General features: G+C 46.4%; 2 protein-coding genes across 2 annotated transcripts; one reads left to right on the top strand and one right to left on the bottom strand.

Moving 5' to 3' along the window:
• Nucleotides 1-19: 19 nt before the first annotated feature.
• Tatdn3 (TatD DNase domain containing 3) lies at nt 20-15086 on the top strand. Its single transcript, XM_032915144.1, has 10 exons — nt 20-142; nt 1725-1757; nt 2753-2826; nt 4106-4190; nt 7147-7209; nt 8552-8661; nt 9015-9070; nt 10291-10403; nt 12364-12444; nt 14575-15086. The coding sequence occupies exons 1-10, from the start codon at nt 86-88 to the stop codon at nt 14716-14718; spliced, it is 816 nt and encodes a 271-aa protein (XP_032771035.1). The 5' UTR covers nt 20-85; the 3' UTR covers nt 14719-15086.
• A 3086-nt stretch (nt 15087-18172) lies between these two features.
• Nucleotides 18173-23934, bottom strand: Spata45 (spermatogenesis associated 45). The gene is made up of 3 exons (XM_032915491.1): nt 23877-23934; nt 21342-21655; nt 18173-18236 (listed from the first exon to the last, which is right to left on the bottom strand). Exons 2-3 carry the CDS (start codon nt 21613-21615, stop codon nt 18217-18219), a joined length of 294 nt encoding a protein of 97 aa, XP_032771382.1. The 5' UTR covers nt 21616-21655; nt 23877-23934; the 3' UTR covers nt 18173-18216.
• Nucleotides 23935-24429: the final 495 nt, after the last annotated feature.

The raw sequence follows: 24429 nt of genomic DNA, 5'->3' as shown, positions 1-24429 counted from the left end.
TCGACTGCAGTCGCAAGGTTCCGCCCGGACTTCCGCGCCCCCAGAGTTCCGCCCTCGTTCGGTCGAGAAACCTTCAGAAGTAGCTATGGGTTTGGGGTTAGTGGACTGTCACTGCCATCTCTCTGCCCCGGACTTTGACAGCGTATGTGAGGGCGACTTGGGGCTTGCGGGAGTCGGGAGGGACGCGTCATTTCCCGCAAGTTTCTTGCCCCTCCCCCGCCGAATCCTCAGGCCGTACCTAGTCTATCCGGACCCTTCGAACCTGCATCGTGGATTGTTCTTCCTAGGTCTTACATAGCCGTTAACTATTTTCACGAACCTTGAGTTTTTCCTTTCAGTAGCCCTTTCTTCTACCATTCCTGAGATGTGCTGGTCCAACCTAGCCCTTAGCAGGGGTTCTAGTTCTGGCCAGGGAGAGGGACAAACAAGAATAATAACACGTGATGGGACGAGTTTGTAGGGGTGGAAATAGGTTTTACCGGCTACGTCGGGAAAAATGAAGAGAAAGGAGAAGTAGGTGCCTATTTCTTAGGAGGTGTCGCTTATGGTGTGAGTTATGGTAGTGATGAACACTGGCGGGTTGTCCACCCGCATACAGCATAGAATATGGCTTATTTTAGTTAACCAACAGCTGGGAACAATAAAAGAGAACTTTCAAAGATTGGGGAGATTTTCCAGGAGGTGGGAAAGGTAGGTCAAGGTCAGTAAGACATTCGAATTGCATTAGATGCACAGTCTTAGCCCTTTAAAGTTTAAAGACAAACCCATTTTTAAAAAAAGAGAGAGAGACAGAATATTTTGAAGACAAATCTTCTGCCGAGTGGCCAAAAGGTGGGGGAGAGAAAGCTAGAGCGTTTGGGAAACGTCTCAGTTTACAGACAAGAGCTGGTAGAGGCCGATTAGGTGAGGATATCATGAGAATCAACATAGATGTACTCAACATATTTTAGGAATAACACAGACATTACATGCAGGAGCCTTGGATGCAAACAGCAGAGGGAGGAAGAAATCGAGCATGACTTAGATTCTTAGTTTGTGCTTACTGTAAGGAAGACGGTGATGGCCTTCGCTGGGGTGAGGAAGGAGCAAGGTTTGGGATCAGAGTGAGGAGGTGGGTAGACAGAAACCTAGTGGGGATATATTGGTTAAGTCTGATCTCATTCAAGTGGAAAGATTAAAGTACATTAGAGTACATAGTCGTTTCAAATGCAAGTCATGGGTCCAGGAGAGATTTAAAAACTCGGCAAGCTGGATATTCAGCATGATATCTTAAAAGAGGAGAAGGGGAGGATGTAGCTTAGCAGTAGAGACCTTACATGGTGTGGTCAAGGGTGCTAAATAAACAGAGAAAGGCGGCATCCCTCAAGGCAGGTGCAGAGAGAACAGAAGAGCTTAAAGTCACAGAAAGGACAGAGAATCAGTCAAGGAGGCTGAAGAGTAACCCATCATTCAGGCTGTGAAAGCAAAGCGTGGGGGGAAATGCCCAGAAACTGCTGAGAGACAGGGTGAGGGAGGGCAGAGACAGCCGTGTGTGTTTGGCAGCAGAGGCTTCTGTTTTGGTGTAGTGTGTGTCAGAGAGCACGAGAGTAAGCAGGAGGTCACTTCACTCCCTGCCAACTTGTTCCTTGCTAACAGCGTTGTCCTCTATGGTGCCTCTGTGCGTGTAGATGGCCCAGGGGCAGTTAATCATGTAGAGTAAGCGTGGTTGTCTCTGTTTGTCGTAGGATCTGGATGATGTGTTGGAGAGAGCCAGGAAGGTAAGGTAGAATCCATAACTCCCCCTTTTAGTTCCCCTCCTGTTCTCACTCTATAGACTGTTTTTAGGGGCTGCGTGGACAGACTCTGCTGTGTCTGTGGTTAGCTGCACCATTTAATCTCTCTCTCTGTGCCAGCCAAGAGCTAAGCCCCACTGAACTTTAGATCCCTTAAAGTCTCGCCTTCTGAGGAAGTTACTCTTTTACCCGTCATATATTCTCCGTTTGATAGATGAGGGATCTAATGTCTGAAGGTTAGTAACAGGGCAAAGACACACGCACTAGTGAAGTGCTAGAGACATGCTAGTCTGGTTTGAAAGCGTGTCCCTACAGCCACCATGCTTAGCAGCACTGTGGAGTGGGGCAGTCGGTCCTTCACGTCTGAAAGTCGCATTGTTTTGGAGATCTAGGATATATTACAAACGGTCTTTGGAAACACTTTGATTGGCTAGAAAAAGTTATCAAGGGCTAGAGAGATGTCTCAGAGGGTAAAAGCACTTGCAAATCTGTTGTTCCAGACTCCAGCCCTGGAACCACAGTGGAAAAACAAAACTGACCCCAGAAAGGTGTCCTCTGATTTCAACAGGCTCACCGTGGTGTGCACCCACACGTACATGCACATGCACACACACATAGAGAATAAAAAAATGTAAAAATGAAACTTACAGAATCTTGGAAGTATTTATGGAATTACTTGTACACTGATATGTGGCAACTTAACTGGCATGTGGGCTTTGGGGTCCCATAAGGACATGGATGCCTTCCAAAATGCTGTCCCTGTCCAGTGAATTAAAGAAATGAGTACCTTTGGTCTGTGTAGGTTGATGAGGTGACATTAATATTCATTGAACCTATGGCCTGCAATAATAAGAATTCATTTTGATTATATTACTGGAACCTGACTAAAAAATAATGATAAAATGTATTTTAAAATGTAATATTTCCCTTAATTTACATTAAATGTGCATATTGTTTGGTATTCTGTTCTTTTGTTTTAGGCTAATGTCATGGCCCTTGTGGCAGTCGCTGAACATGCAGGAGAATTTGAAAAAATTATGCAGCTTTCAGAAAGGTTGTTGTCATTGTCGTTGTTGTTGTTCTTGTTCTTCTTTTCCTCCTCCCCTTCTTCCTCCTCCTCCTGTGTGAATGTGTATATGTGTATGCTGTGGGGTGTGTGGGTGTGGTGTGTGTATGTGTGTGTGTGTATGTGTGTGTGGTGTGTGTGTGTAGTGTGTGTGTGTGTTTGTCTGTGTGTGGTGTATGTATGTGTGTGTGTGGTATGTGTGTATGTGTGTATGTGTGTGTGCTGTATGTGTCTATGTGTGGTGTGTGTGTGTGTGTGTGTGTGTGGTGTGTGTGTTTTGTGTGTGGTGTATGTATGTGTGTGTGTGTGCATGTGTATGTGTATGTGTGTGTGTGTATGTCTGTGTGTGTGTATATATGTGTGTGCTATGTGGTGTGTGTGTGTGTGTGTGTGTGTGTGTGTGTGTGTGTGTGTGTGTGTGTGTTTTATGTGTGGTGTATGTGTGTGTGGTGTGTGTGCGCGTGTGGTGTGTATTCACATTTGTATGCAGATATGCATGCATATGTGGGCATGTGGACACCCAAGGCTGACATTAGATATCTTCTTTATTTACTGAGGTTCCCATCGAAACCAAAAGCACTCACAAAACCACTGATTTGGGCTAGTCTACTTGTCCTGGCTTGTTCTGGGAATCCCCTGTCTCTGACTCTCCCTCTCCACCTCTCCACTTCTGCTTCCCCAGAGCTAAGACTGAGGGGAACCACCATGGCTGCCAGCTGGGGGCACAACTCCTTCCCTTCAGCTTTATCTGTCGAACCGCCGCTCCAGCTTTGACATTACTTTTAATTAACCTCGTTAATTAAATGAGGTGTTGACCTCACGACCTCAAGAAGCTCTCTCTGCTTAGCCTTCTTAGTGATGACACCAAATTATAGATACTACAGCTGCTCTAATGAAGGCTTTAAAGACTTACGAAGAAAGGTAGTCTTGTCCAGTTCACACACTAGCAAAGAATTGTGTGTTAAAAGAATGAGAAGAACCTGGCAGGATAGCGCACATCTTTCATCTGCCTCGGGAGGCAGAGGCAGGATGATCCCTGTGAGTTTGAGACCAGCTTGGTCTACAAATTGAGGCCAGGCCAGCCAAGGCTACATAGCAAGGCTTTTGTCTCCAAGGAAATTAAAAAAAAAAAAAAAAAAAAAAGGAGGAGGAGGAAAATCATCTTAGCTCTAAAGGTAGGGCATTTCCTTTTGTTCTTTACAGACAGTGCGGTCTCCTAGCTGGTCTCCTAGCCGACTGTTGTTTTCTTACCTTTCTGCATTTGTAGGTATAACGGATTCATCCTGCCATGTCTGGGAGTTCACCCAGTTCAAGAACTTTCACCAGAAAAACCAAGAAGTGTGACATTAAAGGTAAACGTCACATAGAATAAGAGGCACAAGTAGTGTAACTGACTGAGTCATCGCCCCACACTGCTTTCTAAGTTCCAGTTTTGGGATGTGGGGATGGGAGTGCTAGGGGTTGGGTCTGAGGCCTCAGAAAGGCCAGGCAAACATTCTGCCACTGAGCTGTAACCTCGGCCAAGTTTTTCATTCTCAGATAGGGTCTCACTGAATTTTCCAAGCTGGCCAGACAGGGCTTGAACTCGTGACCCACCTGTTTCCACTTCCTGAGTTGTTAGAATTGCAGCCTGTGCCGCCAGACCCAGCTTCTGATTTGTATTCTAAGTTAATAACCGAAAACAAAGAAGTGAGGCCTTGGATCAGGTCAAGCTTGTGTGATGTGATGATATGGTGGAATTATGGATTCACTCTCTCCATACTTTTTTTTTTTTTTTTAAGATTTTTATTTATTGGGCTGGAGAGATGGCTCAGTGGTTAGAGAAGTTCAATTCCCAGCAACCACATGTGGCTCACAACCATCTGTAATGAGATCCGATGCTGTCCTCTGGGGGCTCTAAAGACAGCGACAGTGTACTCATATATACATTAAATAAATAAATTTAAAAAAAAAAAAAGATTTTATTTATTGTATATGAGTACACCATCACTGTCTTCAGACACACCAGAAGAGGGCATCAGATCTCAGTACAGATGGTTGTGAGCCACCATGTGGTTGCTGGGATTTGAACTCAGGACCTTTGGAAGAGCAGTCGGTGCTCTTAACCACTGAGCCATCTCTCTAGCCCCCTCTCTCCATACTTTTTAACTATGTCTTACTGCTTTGTCCACTGCCCCGCCTCCAAAAATGATGGAAGGGCTGGGGAGATGGCTCAGTGGATAGAGTGCTTGTCGCACAAGTGTGAGGCCCTGAGTGTGGTCCTAGACCACATGCAAGATAACCATGGGTGTTGGTTTACACTAGTAATCTCAGTGCCGCAGAGGTGGTACCCGGAGGATCCTTAGAGCTCACTGGCCAGTCAGCCTGTGAGCCCCAGGTCCCAGTGGGAGACCTTGTCTCAGAGTGAAACTATCAACATAAAAATCAGAGAGATGGGCTCAGTGGAAGAGTGTTTGCCTACCATATATGAGGTCCTAGGTTCAATCCCCAGTTAAAACTTTAAAAGGCCAGAGGCCAGAGAGATGTCTCAGTGGTTAAGAATTCATACGGCTTTTGCAGAGGACTCAGGTTCAATTCCTACCACTCTCCTCCTGTAACTCCACCTCCAGGAGACCCAGACCTCCGACCTCTGAGGGCACCTCCATGCACACGATTTGAAATAATAAGTTTTAAAAACATATGAAGTGCGTTTGTGTGCATTAAATAAGTAGTGTGAGTCAGGTCATAGTCTCAGTCTCAGTTTATCACCTCACTTGGCAGAAACCCTCGAGTTGGTTCATCAGACGTCTGAACAGGCTCCCCCTGAGTTTAGCTTATTCTCTAGTAACTAGAACACACTCTGGGAGGTGCAAGTCTCTGCATCCAATCATCATCCTTAAGTTGCAGCCCCTTTCTGGCTGAGACTTTGTAAGTGAGTTATTTCTCCCTCTTTTCCTGGGTCCCTGGGCCCTGGGCGTCCACTAAGGAAGAGGTCTTGTCTGATAGCTACCCCAGCGCTTGCCACACAGCTTCTCCACTAGGGTCCTACTTCTAGCTCTCTGGGTCAGTGTGAGTTCTCCCTAAGTCTGCTGTCTTTCTCTAGAGCCCTAAGTTACTCTCCCTCTATCCATAAGCATAAACCTCCCCTTCTCCTGTCATTTGTTTCCCTCCTTTCTGTGGTTCTCTCTTATTCTGATTTCCCTCCATAGAAGAACTTTACAGTTTATGTATTCTGAAACTAATCCACCAGATGGTTTAAAATGTTCCACAGGGGGGTTGGGGATTTAGCTCAGCGGAAGAGCGCTTGCCTAGCGAGCGCAAGGCCCTGGGTTCAGTCCCCAGCTCCGAAAAAAAGAAAAAAGAAGAAGAAGAAAAAGAAAAAGAAAAAAAAATGTTCCACAGGGAGCTGAAGAGTTGGCTCAGTGGTAAGCACATACCACCCTTGTGGAGATCGAAGGTTGAACTCCTAACACCCATATCAGGGTGACAACCGCCTGGGATACCTGCACACACATGGCACATGGAACTCACTGGAACCCATATGTCATATACACGTACAATAGGCAACTTTTTTGTTTTGTTTCTTTTAGACGGGGTTTCTCTGTATGTAGCCCTGGCTGTCCTGCAACTCTGTAGACCAGGCTGTCCTCGAACTCTCAAAGATCTGCCTGCCTCTGCCTCCTGAGTACTGGGATTAAAGGCCACCACTATCCAGCTAAGAATAAACAAATCTTTAAAATCTTATCTACAAGCAAATTCTAAATTCTGTCTTCACCTTAGAAAGACACCACAGACCAAATTCTCTTAAGTATAATATCACTGAATTAAGGGAATATCACTGAAATTAACAGCCCACCACTACAGCAGTTCCCAGACAAGCTCATATGTGAAATGCATTGTTTATATTGTTGAACTCTTCTTAAGATCGACCAAGCAGGGTTATAAAGACAAATCAAGGCAAAGAGAACAAAGGGAACATGGGTCTGCCACCATTATAAGCTGACAAACTACTGCCTAGGAGGAGACAGAGCCGTGTGTGTCAACCATGGAACTCCAATTCCTACCTCTCTCCTCCTGTAACTCCTGTCTGAGCAGAGGGCCATGTGTAAGTGGGACCTTCACAAGCCTGGTAACCAGAACACAGTGGATGTTCCTACCGAGATGTCTACTTAGAGCTGCTGGTGTGGTAGAGGTGATGATTCCTATGGATAGGTTGGGTAAATAGACTGAGGTATGTGAGGTGAGAGTGGCGTGGGCTTGACGCGTGCCAGCTGAGGAACTAGCATCCACACTGAGGACATTGACAGATTTCCCTTCTTTTTCTTTCAGGATCTGGATGTGGCTTTGCCTATTGTTGAGAACTACAAGGACCGGTTGCTGGCGATTGGAGAGGTAAACCCATTTGCCGAACACATGATATCTAATTCAGGCCTCCATAGGATCTGCGTAGTAATCCTTAGTTCAGTACTGGTGATCATAACAGACTTGGACAGTTATGTTCGCCGCCGTGTTCAGCCTGCTAATAACGTGATACTTCAGTGGTAAGCAAGACCACTTGGGGACGGAGCAATAAAAGCCTTACTCTAGGCTTGCCTTACTCTAGGCTTGCCTTACTCTAGGCTTGCCTTACTCTAGGCTTGCCTTACTCTAGGCTTGCCTTACTCTAGGCTTGCCTTACTCTAGGCTTGCCTTACTCTAGGCTTGCCTTACTCTAGGCTTGCCTTACTCTAGGCTTGCCTTACTCTAGGCTTGCCTTACTCTAGGCTTGCCTTACTCTAGGCTTGCCTTACTCTAGGCTTGCCTTAATGGTGACGTAATGCATTTTTCTATTTACAGTGATGATGCAATAATATTTCTAAAAACGCTGCTTGTGCTTAAGTGTGGCCATTGCTCTGAGAAGCTAAGACAGCCTGTAGAGGGAGGGCCGTGAAATGGTTCAGCAGAAAGCACTTGCCACCAAGCCTGGTCCACACAGTGGAAAGAGAGAACTGACTCCTGGAAGTTGTCCTCTGACCTGCACATGTGCACTGGGGCGTCCATGTGTGACCCTCCACCCAATAAATGTAATTTTTAAAATTAAAAAAAAAAAGACCTCTGCCTGTTAAATATAAAAAATAAGAAGATGCATTCTGAATGGAGTGCACAGAGTACATGCCCAGGTAGCAGCAGTGGGAGTGGTCTTCTGTAATCTGCTCTGCTCACAATGCAGTGAGCCCTCCTGACTTCTGAAAACCTGCAGGGCTGCTGCACCAAGCTGAGAGATGTGGCATAACACAGTGAGCGTTAACGCTGTAGTACCCCACAAGAGGAATAGAAAACAACTTAGAGGTTGGGGTGCTTCAAATGTATTATTACGTTAGTTTACATCTGCTTGGCTGACACTGTGTGCTGACTCACGGTCTTACATCTGCTTGGCTGACACTGTGTGCTGACTCACGGTCTCACATCTGCTTGGCTGACACTGTGTGCTGACTCACGGTCTCACATCTGCTTGGCTGACACTGTGTGCTGACTCACGGTCTCACATCTGCTTGGCTGACACTGTGTGCTGACTCACGGTCTCACATCTGCTTGGCTGACACTGTGTGCTGACTCACGGTCTCACATCTGCTTGGCTGACACTGTGTGCTGACTCACGGTCTCACATCTGCTTGGCTGACACTGTGTGCTGACTCATGGTCTTTTGGGCTCATCACACACAGACATGTGATTCTCCTTCATCTTTCTGTTGCAGGTGGGGCTAGACTTCTCCCCCAGATATGCGGGCACTCATGAGGAGAAGGAAGAACAAAGACAAGTCCTGATCAGACAAGTCCAACTGGCCAAAAGACTAAATGTGCCTCTGTAGGTGCCCCGTCTTTCTGCTCACAACTACAAAGCACATCCTGTGGCAGTTGGTCCTCTTGAAATGAGTTCTATATCTCTTTTCCTCTGAGTTATTTTTTAAAATTCATTCTCTACGCGTGTGGCTGTTTGCCTTCATGTGTGTCTGTGGGCTGTATGTGTGCAGTGCCCATGGGAGCCAGGAGAGGGCATGGTACCTCCCGGAACTGGCTGCTGCCATGTGGGTGCTGGGGACACACCTGACCCTCCGTGAGAGTAGCTGATTCAGCTCCCCAACCCCCTGACTTACTTTAATCCAACAAAGCAGTGTTTTCCTATTTAAAAGTCTACAAAGGAATTTTGTTGTTAAACAGAAATGTGCACTCACGCTCAGCCGGAAGACCCACCATCAACCTCTTACGTGAACAAGGTACTTACGTCCCTAACATTCAAGCGTCACAGCATCACAGCTCGGGTGGAGGGTCTAAGGAGCAAGTGTGTTTCCCGTTAATCCCTTAAAGACAAAGACTGCACGGAGAGGGGAGAGCCCACCAGGGCGAGCCTGTGTGCCTGTGTGAGGCCAGCTCTTACGAGGTAGTACAGCTGTGCTCACCCCTGGGCAGGGGGCCCTTGGCCTCCGCTGTGGCACGTGTACTTTTGCAGGCACATACAGACCGTGAGTTAATTATGAAAATAATGAATAAATAACAAAGCGAGTATGGCCGTGCAGATTGTGGCCACCGTGTGTAAAGAGCATGCTCACCTGATCCGGCCTTCCTAACCTGAGCACAGTTCTCTTCCGAAGGTTAAAATGCCATCCTCAGTAAGAGGTAACACCTTATTTACAGACTTCTGTGCAGTAAAAGGTCCATCAGATGTGTAAGAAGCAGCACATGTACAGTGTTTAGTCTACAGTTGTGTGTGTACAAAACCCACATTGGTTGGTTGTGCCCTACCCAATAGATTTCACAGCTAATTTATGATCATAATGAGTATTCACACAACTGGAAACTCAGAGGATGAAGTAATGGAGCTCCCTGCAGTTAGAGATGTGGCCAGTGATGTATTTGTCAATGTCGAGCCCTCTGGAGTCACTGAACACATGGTTTATGCAGGCTGAGCCACTACCCTGTAAGAGCTGGGGTCGGTGTGAAAGATGTGCCTTAGTGGTAGAGTAAGGCCTGGGTTTGGTCCTCAGCCACACACGCATGCGTGCACACACACAAATACACATGCACACACACAGATTAGGGCTTGGTTTTATGAGCCTTGGCCTGTTCGTGAGTCCTTTTGTTCTACTAGTTTTTTGGTTTTTTTTAAGGAAAATTGAAGGGTTTGCCTGAAACCCTTCTCTTAGAAATAATAACTTGACATCTCACAGACATAGAAAAGACCTAGTGGTGTAGATAGTTTAGATGATTGCTTTAAAAACTGCATTTCAATATTATTCAACTACTTTATTCTAAAGATTCAGAACTTATTTTTCTCCTCTCTGAACATTACCTGGTTATTGAAACTTTAGAAGCAATGGAATCTGATCTTTGCATCATGATAAATATTTACTTACAGTTCAGATCTCTGTCTAATTTGACTAATGGGAAGCTATTTGTTAGGAGAGAAATGAACTGTGATCTGTGTTTGCTTTGAGAGGTGCAGAGAAGGTTCTGCTGCATGCGTTTGACGGCCGGCCATCTGTAGCCATGGAAGGAGTGAGGGCTGGTTACTACTTCTCCATCCCCCCATCCATCGTACGAAGTGGACAGGTAAAGTCTCTGATTAAAACTTACTAGACTCGTTGTAAGATACAATTAACCTAAGCTTTGGGACAAACTTGTGATGCCATTCTAGTTACATTTTAAAAGTTAGTCTTAAGTCTACTCAAACATTTAAAAAACTTAACTCGAAAAGGAACCTTCAAGGGACTGGAGAGGTGGCTCAGTAACTAAGAGTTCTATGGTGGGCGAGGTGGCTCGCACAGTTAGAGGTGTACACAGGATGTGTAGGTGCAGATACAGTTAGAGCATGGTGTAAGGATGTGTAGGTGCAGATACAGTTAGAGCACGGTGTAAGGATGTGTAGGTGCAGATACAGTTAGAGCATGGTGTACAGGGTGTGTAGGTGCAGATACAGTTAGAGCATGGAGTACAGGATGTGTAGGTGCAGATACAGTTAGAGCACGGTGTACAGGATGTGTAGGTGCAGATACAGTTAGAGCATGGTGTAAGGATGTGTAGGTGCAGATACAGTTAGAACACAGTGTACAGGATGTGTAGGTGCAGATACAGTTAGAGCACGGTGTACAGCATGTGTAGGTGCAGATACAGTTAGAGCATGGTGTACAGCATGTGTAGGTGCAGATACAGTTCAGTGATAAAAACAGAAGCCTGACTGCAAAACCCACAAAGGGTTTAAGTCTGACTGTGGGAAGCAGGGTTCACTGAAGAAAAAACGCAAACAATGAGTTGGTACCAGAAGAGAAGCTCAGCATTGTTCCCTCAGGAAAATTCAGAGCAACACTACTCCACATTACTGAGTCTGCGAGTTCCCTCCAGGACCAAGTGTAGAATTATTGCTATGCAAGGTCTCCACCCTAGTTAGATACTCCCAAAGGAAAAGAAATATCCTACCACACACCCAAACACGGATGCTCACGGGCACTGGGTGACATTCACAGAGCAGAGACAAGCTAGAAGGGGGTCCACAGATGGATGTCAGATAAACAAAGCATGGTCTCCCCATCCAATGGAGTGTTACTCAACCATGTCAGAGCATGGCTGAACCTTGGAAACACTAGGAGAAAGCAGCCAGACACAAAAGATACCGTGTAAGATTCTGTTCAAATGAAATGTGCAGACTAGGCAAATCTGTGGAGACAGAAAGTTGGTTGGTGATCAGAGAGAGGAGTGAGCAGTGACTGGAAAGGCAGCAGAGTGAGGGACTATGGTGGAGGAGTAAATGTTACATACGTGTATTCACACACACACAGCCTTGTGCATGGGAGTGCAAGTATGAAGCCTCATGCCTCAGACACATTAGGCAGTTGTCTCTTAGCCTGACCTGTATATATTTAAAGAGTAACTATTGTGTCATATCAATTACAGTTCAAAGTCTTTAAAAGGCAACCTCTGTGAATGTCCCACATCTGGTCACTCTCATGACACTCATTCTTCATGCTCCAGGAAATGGGGATACAGATCACAGCCAGGGATGCTTTCAATCCTGTGAGACACATCTGAGTCACTTTTTTTTTTTTTTTTTTTTGGTTCTTTTTTTCGGAGCTGGGGACCGAACCCAGGGCCTTGCGCTCTTGCGCTTCCTAGGCAAGCGCTCTACCACTGAGCTAAATCCCCAACCCCCTGAGTCACTTTTAAAACCCTAATGTAGGTTCAGAGTATAGATTGGAAGTCCACCCAAAGGGTTTTAGATTTCTCCATGAGCAGCTGTTTGTCATTTGGGTTGATTTCCTATGGGGCAGTTCCTACATTTACTTGATTGCATTTGGTTCCCTGAAAGCTTTGGGTACTTTTTGCAATGTTAGGCAATATTCCTACTTTGAAGTGGTTGTGTGGCCTCAGAAGGGGGCTGGTGAAGACCTGATAGCTGTCCAGCAAGCTCTGGCGATAAAGATGGATGTTCGTGTTCCCCAGGACAAGACTCATCCACATGTAAGTTAACGCTCTTCCACCTCCTCCTGTTTTAAATGTACTCTCTTTTTTCTCTAAGAAGCAGAAGCTTGTGAAACAGCTGCCTCTGAGTTCTCTCTGCTTAGAAACAGATTCACCTGCGCTAGGACCAGAAAAACTGGTAAGCAGGTCTGTGGTTCACGGCCATGCAGACGCCTTTTCATCTGGGCTGTGTGACTTAGCTGGGACTGGCTGCAGGGCTGCAGGACTCGAACGCTAGGTTGAGAGTCTTTTCTAAACACTGCTGAGCTTCCGAGAATGTCATTTGACTGGGAACAGGCTTCCATTTGTGAATCTCTCTAGAAACGGGTCGGCCACTGTGTCTATATGTAGACACACACACATCTCTTTAGGATAGGATGGGTTGAACACAATCTATCAGACCTTCTTTCACTAGTATATGTTAATAACGTGCTTTCCTCAAAGTGTTTTATTTGCATCGGTGTTCTGTCTGCGTGAGTTTTCTGTGAGGGAGCTGAGTCCTCTGCAGCAAGAGCTGTCGACAATTATGAGCCGCCTTGTGGGTGCTGGGAACTGAACCTCAGTGCTCTGGGAGAGCAGCCATTGCTCTTAACTACTAAGCCATCTCTCCAGCCCCCAGAGTGTTTAATGACCACACAGTGTTCCACTGCTACAACTTGTCGTTAGAGATGGGAGAGATGTCTCAGTGGTTAGAGCACTGGCTGCTCTCCCAGAGGACCTGGGTTCTATTCCCAGTATCCACAGGACAGCTCACAACCATTCATAACTCCAGTTCCAGAGAACTCAGTGCCCTCTATGTCTCCATAGGCAACAGTCAGGCATGCATATACATGCAGGCAAACATGCACATAAAATAATAAAAAATCTTTGTATGTCATAAATGTATAGGTGTACCCATGTGTGTGTGTGTGTGTGTGTGTGTGTGTGTGTTTCTGAGACAGGTCTCATGTAGCCAGACTGACCTCTAACTCAGAATGTAACCAGGTTTGACCTGAACTCCTGATCCTCCTGCTTCTGCCTCCTGGGTACTGGGAATTCAGATGTGTGCCACCATGCTCAGCCAGTCTGAGATTTAACTACTTGTGATGGATAGCCTTGAATGTGAATCTTTGACATACTTCTTATTTTGTTAGCCTGCATTATCAAGGGTTTTTGCCTTAATAATTTTATTCCTCTTATTATTATCCCAAGTAGCCACTTACTAATAATTACAGAAATGTTTTTCATTGTGTCTAAATGCTGTTGATTGCAGAAATGTTATTTTTTTTATCATTAAGAAACACAACTAAGAGGCTGGAGAGATGGCTCAGTGGTTAAGAGCACTGACTGCTCTTCCAGAGGTCCTGAGTTCAAATCCCAGCAACCACATGGTGGCTCACAACCATCTGTAATGGGATCTGATGCCCTCTTCTGGTGTGTCTGAAGACAGCTACAGTGTACTCTCTCTCTCTCTCTCTCTCTATCTCTCTCTCTCTCTCTCTCTCTCTTTCTCACACACACACACACACACACACACACACACACACACACACACACACAAGAAAAAAGAAAAGAAAAGAAAAACACAACTGAGGAGCTGGAGAGATGGCTCAGTGGTTAAGAGCACTGGCTGTTCTTCCAGAGGTCCTGGGTTCAAATCCAGCACCCACATGGCAGCTCACAACTGTCTGTAGCTCCAGGATCCGACACCCTCACACAGACAGACATGCAGGCAAAACACTAGTGTATATAAAATAAGCAGAATGTTTGTTTATCTCACAGATATTAAAGTGGGAGGGATGTGTCTTAAAGTCAGCAAGCTGGCAGAACTTAACGGAGCAGTCTTTCCAGTCCTTGGGGCATTTGAAACCACACTGGGCTGTTAGCCTTTGAGGTGAGGGGCCAAGCAGAGTACAGTGACCTTTCCCAGCACTCATGCATGCAGCAAGACAAGGGACAGTTAATCCTTCAGGCTAGCTGCTCTCCCTGGGTTCTGCTGGCAGACTGCTTCACAGGCTGGGTGCTCAGGGCTTTGGCTGCAAATGCCCCTGAGTTCCTCCTGGAACTGCATAGACTTGGAGTTGCCCATGCCTGCCAAGTTCATCACCCCACTTCAAAAAGCACTAATAAAGGAATGTTAGCTCCTTCACAGAGTAGAAAAGGAGCTCATTCTCTCTCTCTGTGTGTGTGTGTGTGTGTGTGTGTGTGTGTGTGTGTGTGTGTGTGTGTGTGTGTGTTAGCTACGGTCTCCAAGGATCTCCACACTGAGTGTCAAACTCTTCTCTTTCAGACACGGAACGAACCCTGCAACCTTTCCATCGCAGCAGAGTTCATTGCCCAAGTGAAAGGGATCTCAGTGGAAGAAGTCCGAGAAGTGACAACACAGAATGCATTCAGACTGTTTCCCAAGCTTCAGTACCTACTCCAGAAATAGCTTCAGAATCACCCCCTGCAAGCCAAGTCAGCTCAGGGCAGCACTGGGGAAAACAAGCGCTCTCTCGCTTTAGTGGCCTGAAATGAGGACGCCATTTTATGTGGCTAGTGGTCACAGTTTTACAGAAATGTTCCTCTTAAAAACAAACTTGGGACTGGAGAAACGGCCCAGCTGTCAAGAGCACTCAGTTGCTGCTCTTCCAGAGGACTCTGCTCAGTTCCCAGCAGCCATGTTTGGGTGATTCGCAACTGCCTGTAACTCCCTCCCGCCCCAGAAGACTCAACACTGGCCGCCTCTGGCACGAGCACACATGTGGCATATCTCCACACAGACACACTTAACATAAATAAAATAATTTCTAAAAACTATTTTAGAAAGAAGGTTTGGATACACAAACCCTGGGTTCTGACTGTAACCATAGGCTACTTTGAATAGCTGAGTCCTGGAGTGGACTGGGGCAACACACAGTGGCCTCTGGAGTTAATGTCCACTTGAGGGAAGAAAGCCTCAAGACACCCACCCCCGCCGGCCCCTTTCCCCACTTAACAGTCAGCTTATAGAGTGCTCCATGGGCTCTCGTCTTTGAATGCTAACCAATGTGTGTGCACGGCAGATGTGCTTCCGGCTTGGCCGTCAGTGGGCCTCATGGGTTATAAGAAGACAGCAGTAATGAGAGTACTGACACAGCTCCTGTCCTCCCCCCATAAGGAGACAAACCTCACCATGTTGCTTAGGCTATCCCCAAACTCCTAGGCTACCAGTGCTCTCTTACAGCACTGACTAGTAAAGACATACAGACCTTTGAGGAACGGAGCAGGCCTCTTGTGACCTCGTGATGAGATACGTTTGGCTGGTTTCATTGGCGGAGACCGTAACAGGAGGAGAGAGACTGGCCCTGCTTGTCCTCATGTTTGTTAATTGGTTCTTGAAATTAGGAAGCCCAGGACCTTGTGTTTTTTGCCCCAGATAGGAGGCTTAAGAGGGGTGACCGAAACATTGCGCTAGCCCTGGCATCTTGACAAGAGCAGAGCTATTTTTAAGGATTTTTAAGCTATTTTTAAGGATAAGGTAGAATCCATCTGCTGCTCCGGGCACAGTACCTGCAGCAGCTCTTCCCCTCTCACAGACACTGACAGGCACCCTACAGAGAACACTTTGTACACCTCACCAACAGACTGGATCTTGGAACTACATTCCAGGATCTCATCTGGGGGAGTGAGTTACCTCACAGGGCTACTGGCAGCCTGCTCACATCCTTCGCTTCCTTTGCCTGGGAATCAGAGTCCGGCGGCAGCCGGCTTATGCTGTGAAAACTCTGCTGTCCCCACAAAGGGGACTTTCTTTATAAGAAAAGACTCCCACTTCTGAGACAGTGACAGGAGTCCCACTTCCCCTCCTCAGAGTCCCTACCATGTTATCTGAACTTTCCTCAGAACCTCCCCATGCTGTTGCCTGTCTGTGGTATTAATATCCCAACCATCTGTGTCCCCTTGAACCTACATCCAAGACCCTTCATTGTTCTGAAGAGACACCTGTGCCCCTCCTGTTGGCTATCAGATTATTAAATCAATTATATAAATCGAGAAGTTATCATCTCCCTCTTGGAAAAAGAAAGGCTTTAGTTTGGTGCCAGCCAGAGAAGGAATTTGCCTCCCAAGAGGAGATTACACAGCTCTAACAGCTTACCAGATCACCTTACAGGACAGACCAAGAGTCTGGACAGTGATGGATGGGTAAGAACTCTTCTTGAGACCAGGACTACTTAATTACACATACATTCCTCCTCTGTTTAAATCTAAATGCCATGGAAGTATCATAGTGATGGCCTTGACTTCTTCCCAATGTGGCCACAGTAATCGTTTTTATTGCTGCCCCCCTCCACCCCCGTAAGCCTGTCTGGCCTGGAACTCACAATGTGTACAAACCAAGCTGGCCCTGAACTAACAAACACGCCCCTGCCTCTGCCTGCTGAGTGCTGAGATGAAAGGAATCCCAACACTCCAGCCTACTGACAATGTCTGAGGTCCAGACTGTTCTCTATTACCTGCCTCGTGGTCATGAAGGAGGAAACACCTACCAAAGGGGGCATAATACAAAAGAGCTTTTTCAGCAAAATCCCCAAGAGGTTTGTCAGATTCCCTGGTCTCCACTCCTAAGTCTCTTCTTCACACAGCCCGCTCACGCTGAACCATAACCCAGCCCTTACACTGACCCAGACCCTTGTTCAGAGGCCCACTTAGACGGTCAAGGTCGGTTGGTTCTGACTGGCCTCTGCCTCTGCTACCCCCTCTCTTAAAGCACCTTGCTGTGCTGAGGAAGGGTATGGATATCAGTAGGAACTCAGGGAGAAGGCATCAACTGTCTATGGCTACAGCGGCAATGCTGCCACACTAATGTACCCTCCAGAGGATCCGGGAAGCAGCAGGAGTCCTGTGTGCACGCAAGTGCACACTACAGAAAGCCAGGACAGAAAAAAAAAGTGCTACCCCATGCCAACTGCTGGGAGATAAGAGGCTCGGAGCCTGCTGTCTCAGGTAGGGTCAGAGTCCAGATACAACTGTACTTCTGAGTTTCTGGCTTAGCTTGAGCCTGCACTAGGGTATGCAGGGCAAAGTAGAAATGTCTAATGGGCAGGGCTGCAGGAAGGCATAGAGGAGGTGGCATTTAAATCACAGGCAGGGAAGGGAGCCAAGAGACAACTGCGACCAGCTGTAGGAAGGCAGGGGCATACCTACAGGATGGGGTCAGAGAAACTCGGTGAGGGGAGTTGACCTCTGTGTGTAACCTGACACTGTAGCTCCGTGCTCATTCCTAAATCATACCAAGCCTTGGCATCTCTGATTTGGCTGCTTAGGATATAAACTCTGTGAATCCAGTCCCCCATTTCTGTTCAGCCAGAGAACAGAGGCTCTGATAGCCCTGGGGCCAGGAGCAGCTCAGAAGACAGAGATAAGAGGTCCCTCTGAACAGAGGTAGGCCTAGCTCTATCACATAATAAAGATAATATCTCCTTACAGGCAAAGGCTGGGTCAATCATGCTCAGCAGAGATCCTCCTCTGGGCAGCCCAAGTCTGTGTGCATCTACCTCACAGCTTTGCCCTGGCTCTGAGGGTCCTGAGGCAGTGGGCTGGGGGGTGAGAGAGTCAGCTAGAGCCTAAGTTCTTTGGCTGTGAACCAAGAGTCCCATGTCCCCTGTCAATGCCCATGGTCATGGAAGGAGCCAGCAGCTCTTCAAGGTTCTGGAAGCTAAGTATCTACTGTTGGGAAGTAAGCTTAGCTCTAGTAAGCTTATTCTTATCACGCGTCCTCAGTCTTTTAGGGACAAGGTCCTGAGACATAGCCCAGCCTGGCCTGGAATTCGCTGTCCCTAAGTGCTGGGCTTACAGATGTTCACCATGACACCAGGACAGTTTCTTTTCTAGTTAATGTTTCTAAATAATTCACAGACACTGAAGACTGAAGGAAGAGAGTTTATTGGTATGTCTCTGGAGATGTACTTTATCCAAATATGGCATTATCTGAAAGATAAAAAAGTACATTTATTGGGCTGGTGAGATGACTCAGCTGTTAAAGGTTAGGCTCATAATCAAAACATCAGAAAGAAATGCGTTTCAGTAATCTAATCTATTGCTCAGTTTCTAAAGCAACATGAAGGGCAGAGAGGGTCATTACTCTTTTGCTTGTCCTTTTCTGTGCTGGGATTAACTGTAGTCACTGGGTATTTCAGACAGACAGATACGGGGGCGGGGACAAAGAGACACACAGAGAGACAAAAAGACAGAGAGGGAGACAGAGAGAGGGAGAGAGACAGACTCAGAGAGAGACAGAGAGTCAGAGAGAGACACAGAGAAAGAGAGAGACATGGAGAGACAGACACAGAGAGGGGGCACAGACAGACATACAGAGAGACAAAAAGACAGAGAGACAGAGAGTCAGAGAGAGAGAGAGACATGGAGAGACAGAGAGACAGAGAGAGCTAGGAGAAGAGCCAAGTTTCTAAGGTGGGACCCAGCCTGAAATGTCCCAGAAGAGGAAGAACACAAAGGCCAGGAGCCCGGGTGGGCAGAGGAGATGGGACAGACAGGCCGGGTCTGTTCATGGAGACTCATGCAGCAGAGTGGGAATGTGGATTTCATCCTCAGTGTGGTGGGAAACCACAGATGAGTTTTGTGTAGCAGGTAACAACACATGTTCTCATCAGTTCACTCCGGCTGTCCTGTGAAGTAAATGTGGGAACAGAAGTGCCAAGGGCAGTCTGAGGCTCCCGATACACTTCTGTGACTACAGGCTGGGCCAGGGCAGTGGCAGGGCTCAAATTCAGGACTTGCCGACACAGCGAGTATGAGGTGTGAGGACCAGAGTTCCACACGGGTCTTTGGCCACTTTCCCAGGTGAAGAAGGTGAGACTGAGTGGTGGTAAGAGATGTGTTTGGTAACAGGGATTTTTTCTCAGCAATATACTAAATTGCAGATGACTTCAAGTGAGGTGGCAGTGTGACTGTACAGTTGGCCGGAGGTCAGAAGAAAAGTTGGATATTAAAATGTGGGGTCATCAGAAAAGAGGTGAAACATAAGTCCCCTAGCAGTTAAGTTTGAATGAGAACATCCCCATAGGCACTGGAACACTTGGTCCCCAGTTCAAGGTGCTGTTTAAGGAAGTTTGGGGTGTGGTCTTGCCGGAAGTGTGTCCTGGGAGTGAGCTTAGAGGGGTTAACACTTAACTCTCCTTGTAGAGAGCTCTCTGCCTGTGCTCCAAGTTCAAGATGTGAGCTCTCAGCATCCTGCTCCAGCTGCCATGTCTACCTGGTGCCTCCACTCTGCCATTATGGTCACCAACCCTCTGGAACTGTACGTCAGATTCTTCCTTCTATAAGTTGCCTTGGCCATAGTGCCCTACCACAGTGACAGAAAGTAACTAAGTCTACCAGCTGCATCATGAGCTGCCCTGGAGAGGACCAGGCAGCAGGTGTTGTTCTGCCTCATACTTCAACATTCAGAGCACAGGGGACCATTGTCTTCCAAAAAGAAGCGGTTACTTTGTAGCAAATGTTGTGTCTAACTTAGTATGCGGTGAAACCTACCAAACTGATACCTTCATTGAGCTGTAATGTCCTAGCTCCTAATTTAACAAGTGAGAATTTTCTCTGCACTGCTGGCTTCCGGGGCTCTCTCATTTGTTCTCAGTCTAGAGCAGGAGGTCTCCATCCTGCTCCGGGAACAGGTAATCGCTCTTTAGGGAAATAAGAGGTGGCTACTCACTACTCTTGGTGAGTTTTTCAGTAAAGATTTGGTTTTTTCAATAACAAAGCCAATATTTTTAACTCCATCTTATTTCTCAGTTGATCAAAACTCAAACCAAAGGTAAAAGGCTTTGTAAATATATTTGGGGGTTATCGATTTACAGTTTGATGCTATGAAAGTTAGTTATGGGATTGGGCATGCTAGATTCTGTATTGTATGAAACTATGCATGTTGCTTAAAGCTGTATTCTATGTTTGTTCAAAGAGGTAGATTTTCTCTCCACCAGCAAAGTCCTGAGAACTGACACAATATGGTTCTCAATACTTTTAGCAGACTGAAGCACTGCAGTATTTCTTTTACAACTAAGAATGTCAAAGCCTTCTTTTTTGTAAAGATGGTTGGTTTTTGTTTGTTTGCTTTCACAAAAGGAACACAACGGTTACCAATTAACTTACAGTCACAATGCAGTGTCTGTACTTTCATGTCATACTGTACCACCTCCCTATATCACTACCTCAGGTCACTGGCCAAAAGCAAAGTCAGAGCTACATAAAGGCCGATGTGGACCATTCTTTGTAAACAAATTAATAATGTATTGGCTATATTGAATGTAAGTGCATATGCACACTCTCTCCAAATAAATGAGAAAACATTATCAGTTGCCTGTCTTAACTACTTAACAGATATTCACAATCCATATTTTAAACAATACCAGACAACCACTCCCTCCCCCCACCATCTCCCCCATTCTCCAAACCAGACCATGTTTTAACCCCCTGACCAACTCCCTTCTCCTGACCCACCCCCCTCCTGACCACTCCTCCCCCTGACCCTCCCTTCTCCAAACCAGACCACTCCCCTGACCACTCCCTTCTCCCTGACCACTCCCCTCCTCCTGACCACTCCTCTCCCCCCACCACTCCTTCCATATTTTTATTACTGCTTCTCATGGCATTAACTGTCACATTTGTCATTAAAACTCCATTTTACTTCCATTTTGAACATAAAACTCTGTAAAGCACAGAAATCGTGAGGCAGGAGATATCTGAATGCAACTCTCAAATGTAATTATCAGACCATCAGCAGCCGAAAGCCACCTCAGTCTGCTGGCAGTGCAGACTGCAGCACCCAAACACCTAACTGCTGAACCACCTGGCCTGTGGTAGGACTTGGGTTCCTACAGACAGACGAAAATGAGTCTCTGGTCTGTTGTGGGCCTTATACCAAATAATCTATTTTTGCCTTCAGACACATCATCACCTTCAAAGACTCCCAAGGGCAAGACCTTGGAACCACTTTCCACCCAGAAAGTGTGTTGAGACTTCTCTCTATACTCATCCCTCCATATACAGGTTGGTAGGAGTCCGGCCACATAATCTTACTTTTTGGCACAAAGTGCCTTTTCTCCTTGTGCACAAAGAGATCCCGTTCGATCCAGGAGGTCCTGCTACTTTCGGGGACAGATTCTTTCACATGCATGCTCGATAAGGACTGGTAGGCTTGGCTGAAGTGCCTCTTCTGAACTCGTAGCAGGCTGACCCGGTTGCTTCTTTCCACCAGACAGTAGGACTCTCTCTTCTCATTCAGCTCTTCCAGGAGCTGCTTCTTGCTCACCCCCTGTTTCTTCGCCTCACCGCCTTTGTTCGTGGCTGTCATCGTACGAACACACACCAGTTAGCAGCTGGTTCTTGCGGTCCTGCCAACACATCGAGCTTATTAGTTTTCCATCCACCTCAGAAGCCAGCTTCGCCTCGAGTCCGTCTTTACCAGGGCTTTCTCCTTCTGCAGGACTGTGTTCCAAAACAGGGTACAGAACCAACTCAGGCCGTTAGTGCCCCCCCGCCCCCCCCAATACTGCAAAATTCAGCAGTGTCCAACCATTCCTGCTGTATTTTCCAGCCACGATAGCTGGTGACTGGTCTATCTCCCTGACTGACACACCTTTTCCATTTTATCCATCCACTTTGGGAAGTCTGTGAGCTTAGAGCTGTATCTTTCACAATATCTACCGGGGTTTAAACACGGTATAATGAAGGGGCCGTTAAACAGTTGGACCTGGGTAGGTATGGTGCTCACATCTGTGATCTCTGCCTTCAGGAGACCGAGGTAGAGGGATTGCATCGAGTTCAAGGGCAGCCTGGGTTACAGAGTAAGTTCTGGGCCAGCCTGGGCTAGAGTGAGTCTCTGCCTCGGAAAACAAAACAGTAATAAAAACACATACAAAAGGTAATATAAAAGCTACCTAAAATAGTCTGCTGGTCGTCAAGTGACTTAATAGGTCTCTATTGCAGAAGAAAAAAAATCCTCTCAACATTGGATTTGGCAACTTTTAGCTAAAGGAATTTAAAATGTACAATAATCAACGAGTATTTTTGAGTTGCTTCAGTAAAATCGACCATTCTAAGTACCAATTAATAATGTGACATGGAAACTATCAAGAACAATTTACCTGGGTGTGATAGTATCTACCCTGTGCTAGGGAGGCAGAGACAGGGGACATCTCTGTGAGTTCAAGGTCAGCTTAGTCTACATAGTGAGTTCTAGGACAGCCAGGGTTATGCACAGAGACCATGAATCAAAAATGAAAAACACAAAACTAAACAACCCAGATTGTGGATAAACCCACAGTTAGCTCAAATACCTCACTAACCAGCAAATTTTCTCTTACTGAAGACAGTAATTCATAAGAAATTAAACTTTAAATTCTACCGCCTTTAATACTTCTTGGGGATGCTGGGAATTGCATATTCGAGGCAAGAACGATACCGCTGACTGACATTCTCAGCCTATCCTCCAGATAAGTACATATCAAACAAATGGCGACAGGACCCATACTTTGTTAAAAGCCCACCTTATCAATCTACTGCAAAAGGTATACCATGGTCCGAGTGTTCACTGGGATCATAAAATCAAAACTTTCCTATCACCTACGAGTTAGAGCCTAACACTCGGTGGTAGAGTTTAGCTGTAAAACCATGGATTTGGGGTCATTTCGGTTACGTGCAGGCTATGCTACCAACTGTGTGTGTAGCTTGAGTGACCATAATTTCCTGACATAGTCAGTGAAGACATTACCTGGGTCAGACTGAATGAACTGGCACTTGTGAAACCTCAACGAGTGGTCCCCCATCCATCACATAATTAGGCACCTTGAAAGGAAGGGTTTACTCTATCAGATAAGTAGGCAGCACACCTTGGTCTCCCCGATTACTAATCTCTTTTGCATGTGTTGTGATGAGAATGGTGGGATCCAGTGAAGCCAAAACTGACGGATCCTTGCTTTGAAAAACCAGTTGAGACTTTCAGGAGGCTGAAAGCAGAGAACCGAGGCAAGTCTGAGGCCCTGGTGAACGCCAGCCCGCCACTGCCTGCAAGCCTAGAAAAGTGGTCCTCTGTGTGAGTGGCACAGAACAGGTCAGTTTCCACAGCTCCTTCTCTCAGTCTCTCCGCTCAGTCACAGGGCTTTAGAAACCGTACGTGCAATCTGTGGTACTGAAGATACTTGGAAACGTGAGGATGGGCACAGCAGACTTTATTTGCAGAGGCTATAGTTTAAGCTTCCCTCTCGTTAAGATCTAGAAGCCAAGGGCCCAGAGCAGCACGAAGGCTGTGTGTCACGATGTCCCTCCTCCCCCAGGAGGCTGTCAGGAGGATCATCTGAACCCATCAGTTCAAGAACAGGCTGGGCAATATCGTATGATCCCATATCAAAATAACAACAAGCTACAAACTTACAGCTCATACACTGGCTGGCTGACCAAAAGCTTCTAGGAGCTTAAGTCATCTAAGAGACCAGTTTTTCCTAGTTCAGTGTTTACAGTGTTTTTATGAATACAAACTACCATGACAACGAGAATTGACTATACACAGAGAGAAACAGCAGCAGCATTCCTACAGGAACATCCATTAGAAGTTACCTTTAGTAACACCAGCCCAAAGCCTGTCTGAAGTCCACAGTGAGGATCAGCTCACTGGACTGTCGCCCTGGTGACAGAATTTCCTGAGCTCTGCCACCTCTGATCGGTTCTGTTCTTAGAACCCTGGTTAACAGAGGAAGCCTTGAGCTGGAGACCACTTATTTCCCAAGCAGGTGTCCCTGGATGAATGACTTGGCCTTTGTTTTTATTATCAGTAAGGTATTAAGTCACCAGTAAGATGGGAACAAAGACACTCGTTAAGTCTTACATCAGATGATAGGGCAGCAGCCGGGATTACATATGGCACATGTGTGAAACTGTGTGCTGTGTCTGCCTTCCACTCACTTTGACTTAATTTCTCAAGCACTCATTCTGAGCCTGGTGCTCCTGGGGAAAATGGTGACAAGCGAGAGCATGCTTCCACCAAGAGAACTGCTAGGAGCTCACTGGAGTTTTAAGCTCAGGAATTTGGGACCAACTTAGGTAACGTATCATCACATGATCTCATCTCCAAAAGAAAAAAAAAATTACCTTCGTATTTCACACAGAGGAC

This window comes from Rattus rattus, chromosome 10 (assembly GCF_011064425.1).
Source record: "Rattus rattus isolate New Zealand chromosome 10, Rrattus_CSIRO_v1, whole genome shotgun sequence".
NCBI lineage: Eukaryota > Metazoa > Chordata > Mammalia > Rodentia > Muridae > Rattus > Rattus rattus.
The sequence above is the reverse complement of the archived record's forward strand: the minus strand, read 5'-3'. Positions and strand labels throughout refer to the sequence as shown.